This window comes from Octodon degus, unplaced genomic scaffold, assembly GCF_000260255.1.
Source record: "Octodon degus isolate 3935 unplaced genomic scaffold, OctDeg1.0 scaffold00019, whole genome shotgun sequence".
Lineage (NCBI taxonomy): Eukaryota > Metazoa > Chordata > Mammalia > Rodentia > Octodontidae > Octodon > Octodon degus.
In genome coordinates this window covers 18,666,058-18,676,203 of record NW_004524595.1, presented here as the reverse complement: position 1 = coordinate 18,676,203, position 10,146 = coordinate 18,666,058, and the positions used below count along the sequence as shown (strand labels likewise).

The following is a 10,146-nucleotide window of genomic DNA, read 5'->3' as shown; positions in this document are numbered from 1 at the left end:
CAAAAAGAGAGAGGAGAGAGAGAGAGAGAGAGAGAGAGAGAGAGAGAGAGAGAGAGAAATAGAGATGGAGACAGACAGACACATAGGAAGAAAGAAAGAAAGAGAGAGAGAAAGCAAGCAAGCAATCAAGCAAGGCTTCTGTTTAAGAGAATGAAGGGAACCCAGAAACTGGATTGCCCACTGACTGTGCTTTTTAACGGTGTTTTATTAAGCAAAGCACAAAGTGAGGCTGGCTCAAGATGGAACAGAACTGTAGTCAACTAATGAGATTATAATTATAAATATACTTAGGTAATATTGGTCCAATGGGAAGTAACAAGGTGGATATGAGGTGGGACAAAACTATGAGAAGCCAGTAAAATTGCAATAAGTATAGTTGCTTAGGTAATACTGATTAAATGAGGATTCAGTTTGGAAGTAAGTCATGTAGCAAGTACCCATGGGGTAGACAAGGACTTTCCTGGAAGTTTTGGTCTTCCAACCCAAGCTGATTGATGCCTGCTTTAGAATATTAATTGCTGCTGGTCATCCCTAAGGGAAGTATATGTCTACGGGTAAGTAGTTCCTCTTTTCTTGCAGCCTGGCCTTCAGTGAGTGTTCTTCCAGCCACGGTTGTCTTTGGCACTGGTCTTTCCAGGGTCCAGTCCTGTCTTGACTGCCTACAATATTTTGAAATAATTTAGCTATCTATAATAACAGGAGGGCTTAAGAAGTGTTGAGCATGATGAACTCTGTAAATGAGATAGTGAATTTAAGATTAGAATAGTTTAAAGCTTTGGCTAAAGTAGGTAATGAAAACAAAGTGACACTGCAGAGCATTTTAAGAGCAAAAAAAATCTTATGAGGAAGTGTAATCATAACACACAGCTTGGCTTTGTTGTGAAGCTATATAATTTATAATGATGTAAACACTATTAATTTTTTAAATTTTTATTTAAACTGTAGAAAAAGTGCGTGATATTAAATTATACTTATGGAATAAATTATGAATGCTATCAATCATTTTTTTAAGGAATACAAAATAGAAATAAAACTATTAGAAACAATACAAAATTTCACTGAAGGAATTCAACAATGCTTTCAATCTTGACAGAGAAAAATAAAAGTACAGATGGTTTAAAAGATGAAAGGGTCAAGAAAAAAGTAAAAGGATAGGTAAGGTAGTTAATATCATCTTCCTAGATCTTGAACAGCCCTGTAATGCCTTCCATAGGAGACACCAAAGAGGAGGTTTTAAGCATATAATATTGAGACAGAAAAATAAACCATCCTGGGCCCTACCCTCTCCCACAAGGGATCAACCTGGGACCTGACAGATGATGTTATATTCTTACTGTGCTACTTTTTTTTTTTTTGTCCTGGGAATGGAATTCAGGACCTCATGTTTGCCGGGCAGGTGCTGTGCTGCTAATTCCTGGCCTATGTTCTTACTTCCATGACAAAAGTTTCTGTCCCTCGCTGTACCGTACTCTTCCCTTTCTGGTACCATCTGCTTCGTATCCCCCAGTTATATCACTCCCCATACCTTGCTGCACCATTCTCGCTTTCTTGTAGGAGCTGCTTCACAGCCTCCTGTTAGCTGACTCTCAGCCAAGGCAGACCAGATGTTCAAAGTTGTAAACCTGTCACCTTTAAGTAACAGCCTTTGTTCAGCTCAACCTATTCTGCCATAAGCTCTGCATAACTCCCTAACCCAGACTTGGGCTTAGACTTTGGGGTGCTGAACTCCTCTGGGCCTGCTATCATGATAGCTGGTTCCTTCTACTTGTCTGAGTGCTGCTCGATTTCCTGCATCACCAGTAAATCAGACTTTGCTGTAATATTTGGTAAAATCCAAAATTGCTGAGACAGTGTAAGCTATAAAAATAACCAGCTGCTGAAGAAAAAAACATTGAATAATGATAAGTAGATATTGTCTTCTTATAGACTGTGTCATGATCTCTTTGTTGGTATTTGCTCCTATCCCTTTTTCTTGCTTTTTAACATTCTCACAGCATCTCCTCAGGAGTTGATGTAAACATTTGTGCTCAGGTAGCCTCTTGAGCCTTTTGTACATTATTTACAAAACAACTAAACTGTCTTTCTTCATACACACAATTTTGGCTTTCTTATGTCAAACTGACATTCTAACTTTTTTTTAATGGTGCTGTGTACCAGTGAATAGAATAATATTAGTAGAGTTGCCTCCTTGTCTGTTCATTGGTAGAAGTTATTTAAATGTATCCCTGAAAAATTTGTTTTCCAAAATGTTATGCTGGTATCAGAACTCATGGCGAAATAAGTTAGCAATTAGTGTCAGCCCTTCCAAAAGCCTATGCAACTTTGTAATCAGAGCATTGACAAGAATGGTGGAATCTTGATGAAAAATGCAATATATCTTGTAATCTGATCAACTTTTAAAGATAACAATATGCAACATAAAAACTATTGTTTATTGTCCTGTTTTGAAATTTGTATTTTTTTATTGTTTTTTTCATCTCTTAAAAAAAAGCCAAAAAAGCAAGACATACATAAATGTTACAGCAAATGTAAAGCTTGATATGAAAAACAGTTGAAGGTAGCTCCTTGGAAGTTGGTATGAGAGCAGTGTATGTTGTTTTGTTATGGAGGCAAAGGCATTATGCATCAAAGATCAGTATGTATTGAACAGGAAGTTCATTATGCCTCAGACAGGGCATATGGCCAACAGAGCCAAAAGGAAGAGCTACGGTGGTGGGTGCTTCATATAAACTACCCAGTTCTTTCTGTGGCTGTGATATTCAGTGGTGTTCATTTGCTTTCTGCTCAGAAGACATTATTTGATAGTATAAAGTATTTGAATAGTAGAAAAAAATCACAAATGAATAATATGACATATTAACATTATTCCTGTTTGCTTATTGTGTATAAATTAGTAAACCAGAGTCTTAGCAGAGCATAATATATTTAAATGTTTCAGTAAACTTTGCCTTTATTATGATAGAAAATGATTGAAAAGGAGAAAAATTAAATGCTGATTTTGGGTTTCTGGTACTGCAAGGCTTTAAAAACATCTAAGCATGCTATTCAAATTCCACACATAAATTATGCATCTTTGCAGGAATCTGATGAACAAGAAACATGCAGCGATATTATGGTTATTACTTATATCAAGAAGTTTTTTTTTTAAATAGCAAAACATTATTTTAGACAAAATTTCTGTTGGTAGTTGACCTCTCCCCTCCTAATGGTGATAGGATTAAATCAAAGATGGCATGTACTGTTAAAATACTCTAAGAATGAAAGTGAAGAGTTAGATATACGTAGATATTTTAAACATATTTTACTAATCCACAAAACAGGATGAGCAAACTATAATTTATTGTGTTTGAGGTAACAAGAATAAGTTTTTTTTTTTGTGGTACCAGGGACTGAACTCAGGACCTTGCACTTGCCAGGCAAGTACTTATTCACTGAGCTACCTTCTTGGTCTAAGAATAAGTTTTTTTTTTTTTTTTCAAAGTTTTATTGATAAACAGATAGCAATGAGACAGTTTCAAATCAAATCGGAAGTACAGTTTCAACAAATAATACACTGCATATATTCTTCTTAGTGGTTAATTGCTGTACAAGATGCGGACTTGTGATCCTATTTACAAACACCATTAGAACAAATCATTCTATTCATTAAGAGAATGCAACTATATATCTATCCCAACCACTTTGAATACACAGATACAAAATGGACATTCATAGGTATACCCCATTTTTTCTAAGTTCCGTTATTGAATATTATAGGTGTGTAAACTCAGCAAAATATTCTAAAAGAGTCCAGTAGCCCATAATAGCATTGGGTCTTCTGTTTAACTGGCAATGTCAGAAATTATCGACCTGAGTCCCCCACAGCTCAACTTAACAGCATGGCTTTATTTCTTATATTTCGTCTTCATACTTTTCTACTGGATGGTTAAGACCAAGGTAAAGCAGGACCTATGCAACAAGAGTTGTAGCTCTTTGGCTGAGAAGATCAGTGAAATGCCCTCAGGATTTATCCTGAGATCCTGTACCTCAGACTGTAGAACCTTTGTCAGCGGCAGCCATGTGGATGAGTCACGGCCATTGCTTGGCCAATGTGCTCTCTGTAAAAGCCTGAGAGAGTGTTTTCTCCCCGTGTGACCCTCCTTAGGCACACTCTACGTCATCGATCACTTTCCTCTTTGGCCCCATAATCTTCTTGATCAGAAAATTTGGGACACTACCGAGGTACATGACGTTACAGTACAAGTTCTCATATGTCCTGAGTCTTAATTGACCTTAGAAGGCTAGGGCCAAAATGTTGTAAGAATAAGTTTTATAAGGCATTTGTATTCATTTGAATCAAAATTTTAAGGGTTACAAAGAATATTAAAATAAACTATTATGTTTTTTCATTTTCTAAATTTGTACCTTTTTCCTCCAGAACTCTTTACATTTAAATGAGATTTTTTTTTTTAATTTAGCTTAATGTTATCTAAGCATGGTGGCACATGCCTATAATCCCAGCACTTTGGAAGCTGAAACAGGAGGAACACTAGGAGTTAGATGCCAACCTATTCTACATAGTGAATTCAAGGCCAGGCTAGATTATATAGTGAGAGCTTGTGTCAAACAAACTGGCAAGTACTTCTCTTAATGTTGACTGAAAGAAATCAGACACACAAGCTTAAATATTGCATTGTTTCTCTACTTGAGAATCCCAAAATATAAATAAAAGATAGCAAGATGTAGCAAAACATGGGCCAGGGAGAGAGATAGCTCAATAGCTTAAGCATCTGCCTGGAAAGCACAAGGTCCTGATTTTGATCACCAGTACTCACCCCCCCCCCCAAAAAAAAATGAAGAAATAGGAAGACAGATCTTTTTCATAGAGGAATGGATCAGGAGATGGAGGGAGCACAGAGGGAGCAAAGGAACAGAGGATGAAAAAAACTTAAAATGTATTATATGAAATGTACTAATGCCCCACAAAAAATGTAAACATGTACTACAAGCAAGTCCTAATAAAAATACAGAATCATGACTAGTGCTTTACTTTTTAAACTAAATTGAATGCCTGTTTTTCTTTCTTTAAAATAAAAAAATAAAGTCTAATAGCATCTCTTACCGGAAAACCACTTTTCAAATGTGAAGTATCAAATATTCTAATAAATGTCAAATATCATACAGTCACCATGAAATAACTTCTGTTTTATGGTGCTAAAATTGTGTTGTGATCCAGTGAGATAGCTTAGCAGACTAAGTACTTGTTTAGGCAAGCACAGGGACTGGGATTTAATCCCAGCACCACATGCCTTGTTGGCCCTGCCCATTCCCTAGCATGCTGAGCTGGCCACCTAGACCGGGTGTGGTGGGGCATGCCTGTAATCCTAGCTATTGAGGGGCTTAAAACAGGAGGATCACTATGAGTCTGATCTGCATAGTGAGACTCTGTCCCAAATACATTTTTGAAAAAAAATATGTTTCAAAGCTGTCTGTGGTGATATTTTTAAATTACTGTGTAAAGCTGCCTGACCCTCCAAACTTTTGTAAAGAGAAGTATGGATAAATGTTTTACCCATGAGTTTGTTTAGAATCTTTTTCTAGTTGCTTGTTGCTTAGTTAATGGGAAGTAAGTGGCTTCAGTCAAATCATTAATCCCACCATAGCATGTTTTAGTTTTCAATTAGTTGGTTTCAATTTCATTTTTAAGGTTGTGATAAAAGCTAAATTTCAAGGATGTCAGAAGTATGTATTTTAAAGTAGCTTCATGTAATATTTTTTTTTAAACTAAATCTCAGCATCTTACAGATTTTTAGGAAAAAATTCTGCTTTCATGACAAATCTAATGAAGCATATGTGTGTAAGAAAAGAACGTACAGAACATACATATAGAAAGGTTACTGCTTGCTGCCTAGCACATGAGGAATGAGTTTATTTTATTTTATTTTATTTTTATATTTAGTATAGGGTCTCACTATACAGATGGGACTCATAGTGATCCTCCTGTGCTCAGTCTTTCAAGCGCGGGGATTACTGGTGTATCACACACAGTCTCAATCGCTGTTTCAGTACACCCTGAGGGCGGGGCTGGCACAGCATGCCAGGGATCAAACCCCAGTTCCTGCGCCAGCCTAAGCAGGCACTTTAGTCTGCTGAGCTATCTGGCTGGCCCCAGAATGAGTTTGTATTTTGGCAAGGGCACCAAAAAACCAGTGAGACCAAATTCCTTGTGTATCATGCTGTTGTTTTTGTTCAGATGCTTATCCTGATCAGCTGGCAATAAGGAATTTTGACATTTTTAGTCTTTTCAAATGTTCATGAAAATATAGAAAGGTATGATACAGGCTCTTACGTTTCTTATGGCAAGGTCTGTTTTTTTTCTGTGTGTGTGATGATCTTTATCAAAAACTAAGTGATACCTGCTTTTTAATATTGAATAAGGGCTGAGGAGATAGCTTATTGGCATAAGTGTGTGCTTGACAAGTGCAAGGTCCTGAGTTCAATTCTCAGTACCAAAAACAAACAAAATATTGAATGAGACACTAAGTTGTCAGGCCTCTGGCAGGGCTTACAGGTACAGCTCATACCTTGTTAGCTGCCTCAAGATGTTCCCAAGAGACTGAGAAGTGGGCACATATACATAATCACTGTGTAAGGCATAAAGTATTAAATAAATGTAGGTGAATTCTCTGCTAATACTAAAAATTTATAAGTGAATGAACTTGAATTTTAGGGTCAGAGAATGATCCATCAACAGGATATGTAAAACATGGTTTACTTAAGTTGTAATATTTTTTTCCACTGCCTTGTGTTATAGTCAGGGGTTTACAAGAATACAGGACACAAAATTTATAGGATTATTTTATAATAGTCACCTCAAGAGTCATACGCAAAGATAGTGCTAGAAATCTGTCCACATACTAAACACCAAAGAAACCAGCTGCAGCCTGGATCCCACAGCAATGTCTTCACGTTTCCACCTGAAGACCTAGAGCCCATAACAGTGCCACCTACAAGTCCAGCTGGAGGCCAAGAGCCTGTGACAATGTCTCAGGCAAGCCTCTTTCAAGGATCTGCACTGGGAAAGCCTATAGAACAGTGGTGGAAACTAGAGAATATATGGCAGTGGGATGAAGGATCTGTGCTACGAGGCTGAAGGTTCTGCACGGGAGCCAGGAAGCAATGCTTGAAGTAATGCTCAGAGCAGCCCCCAAAAGTACCACAGCCATCCTCAGCAACAGTGAGGTCCCAAACTCCTATAATGATAAAAACAGCCAAGTCTGTATCAGGGAAGCCAGGACAGCAAACTTTTCCAGGAGATTGAGCAGTGCACCATCTTCCCCTTCTGAGCCTGGAAGTGGTGCTCAAAGTAAGGACCAGAGCTTCCCCAAAATGATCCGTAGCCATTCTCAGTGACAACAAGGTCCCGAGCTCCTTTGACTATGACAACAACCACATTCATATCAGGAAAACTAGGGTGACAAGGTTCTCCAAGAGAACCAACAGCTCCCAACAGCTTCTCTTCTCTAGATCTGCCTCCTATACTGCCATCAACCTTCCACACCCAGCACCATGCTGGTTCAGTTCAACTGAGTGTTACAAGTGGCCCACCAGTTGTCACTCGACCACTTTCTTTTTGCCTGATAGGGAGAATCTGCTGCTTGAGTATCTCGTACAAAACACTAACAGAGGGCAGTCATAAAATTAGGTAGATTGGTGAGTGGGAGGATTGTGAGTCACAGGACTATTAGAGATAGAAGTTGGAGGTTCTGTGGGGTAGATCAATAAATTTGTGTGTGTGTGTGTGTGTGTGTGTGTGTGTTTTGTTTTTAAAAGAAAATATAAGGTCTGGTCAAATAGCTCAGCAGATTAAAGTGCCTGCAAGCAGGCATCGGGGCTGGGAGTTAGATCCTCGGGCCTGCCATGCTGTCCCTGCCCCTGGGGCACACTGAGATGGCAATTGAGACTGGGCATGGTGGTGTGAGCCTGTAATCCCAGTGCTTGTGAGGCTGTAAACAAGAGAATCACTAAGAATCCGACCTAGTAGCGAGACCCTGAACACCCTGTAGTCCTTTTCCTAAAATACAGAATAAAGAAAAAAAGAAAGAACAAAAAATAGCAAAATACTCTCAAAACAAAACAAAACAAAAAACCCCAAAACATTAGAAATGATACAGAATTTATTTCACTAAACAAAATGATAGGAATTCAAAAATGGTTGTTATATTGTGTGTTGCTGTCTTCAAATTAGTTTTTCAGATCACCAGATATAATAAGCCTGTAAGATTGGTTAAAAAAAAAAATTGTAAGAAATTAAAAAGGAGAAAAAAATTTCAGCATTAACTGCTCCTTTCAATAGACCAGCAGAAATCAGCAGTGCACTGATCCATGCTATCCTATGTATACGCATACATATTTCTGTCTCTGTCTCTCTGTCTGTCTCTCTCCCTCTCTCCCTCTCTCCTCCTTTCCCTCATCTCAGTTGTTCCTTTCCTTGGAAGAGTTTCCATTGTGCCTTTCAGATCATATTTACTCTTTCAGATTCTTGCACTAGTGAGACAATATGATGTTTATACGTAATCATGTGTGTCTGATTTTTTCACTTATGAGTATTGATTTTAGTTGCATCCAGTTACCTATGCAAGCCCTTTCTTCTTATATCCTGTTTTTGCCACTCTAGTTTTCTGTGTTTTTTGTTCTATGTAACAGATACCATTTATCCTCATGAATATTATGAGCCTACTTATTTCATTGATAAAGTTTTTGAGATAGCTATAAAAGATTTCTTCATATAGTTAGAAATCTTAGCTCCTTGCTTCTTGGGCTCCAGAGGTACACCAAGTTGAGCTCAACAATTACATATTTGTGTGACTTTGACTTTTTTTTCAGAGTAGTATAGAATTATAAACTGAATTAGTAATATTACCTTGGTCAGATCCCTTAAATCTGCTTCCTTACTTGCAAAATGAAGGTAGTACTATCATTTTTGCTGTTGTCACTATGTTGTTGGAATAATAATAGGTTAAGAAAGCTTGCGTCAATGCTTAAGTTATGTGTAAATACATGGCAGTCGTGTTATTCATAGTATTCTTCTTCTTATTTTTAGTCTCCCCAGAAGAGGATACACTCATTTACTTATAATATTTCTCCAGGCAGAGTCACTCCAGGGCAGCTCACATCCTATATTCAACTCTTCAAGAACAACCTCAAAGCTCTAAGGAATCACTGTGGGATCCTCCAGCTTGGGTTAGCCACAGTTCAAACTCTGAAGCACCCGCAGACTGCTAAGTGGGACAACTTTCTGGCATTTGAAAGGCTCCTTCTTCAGGTATGTGGCTATATTGTTGTGTATTAATAATCACAGTTTTGAATGCCAGGGAAAAACATTGATATTCATTATAATCTTTTTGGGGCCGGGGAGATGGCTCAGTAGAATAAGCACTTGCCTGGCAAACATTATAATCTTTTTTTTTTTTGTATGTTAGGGAATGGTGTTCAGGTTCTCACTACTAGATCGGATTTGTAGTAATTCTTCTGTTCATAGCTTCCAAGCACTGGGATTACAGGCGTGTGCAACCACGCCCAATCTCAATTTCCATCTCAGCGTGCTATGGGGGCGGGGCCCGCATGGCAGGCCAAGGGATCAAACCCCTGGCCCCTGCGCCTGCTTGCAGGCACTTTAATCTGCTCAGCTATTTGACTGGCCCTTATTATAGTCTTAACAGTAAATCATATTGTTGAAATGTGATCTATGTTGACTTCTCTAAGTGCAGCCATTTAAAATTAAAGTACATAAGGACATTTTCCATACCCATTAAAAATTTGTTTTTGACAGTGATACTTTTGAAACTTGATGAAATGTTAATTCTAAGTCATTTTATATTTATCATTTATAATTTTAGAATCTCTTATTGCACAATTTTAGACTGTTAGACTATAACGTAGATATAATGATAGTATTTGATATGGTTCCTTCACCAAATGGAATTTAAAAAATTAGGGGAAAGAAGTAAATATTTAAAATGTGAAAATTCTAATATTGTTATTACTGTGTATCACCCTGGCTCACACTGGTCTTAGTCATTTCTAGGTCCTTTGCAAGTTAATGTTTTAGCATAGGCTAACTTATAGGCTGGTTGTTGTAACTGTGCTTTGTGTATAATGATGTTT

At 37.6% G+C, this 10,146-nt stretch overlaps 1 protein-coding gene across 2 annotated transcripts in view; it reads left to right on the top strand.

The window, feature by feature from the left end:
* Scfd2 (sec1 family domain containing 2) overlaps positions 1–10,146 on the top strand; it is a 548,660-nt gene that overhangs the window by 123,439 nt on the left and 415,075 nt on the right. For both annotated transcript variants that reach the window (XM_004627502.2, XM_023711031.1), the window contains exon 4: positions 9,129–9,304. In XM_004627502.2, the coding sequence (XP_004627559.1) occupies positions 9,129–9,304 (176 nt within the window). The remainder of the gene's footprint in view (positions 1–9,128; positions 9,305–10,146) is intronic.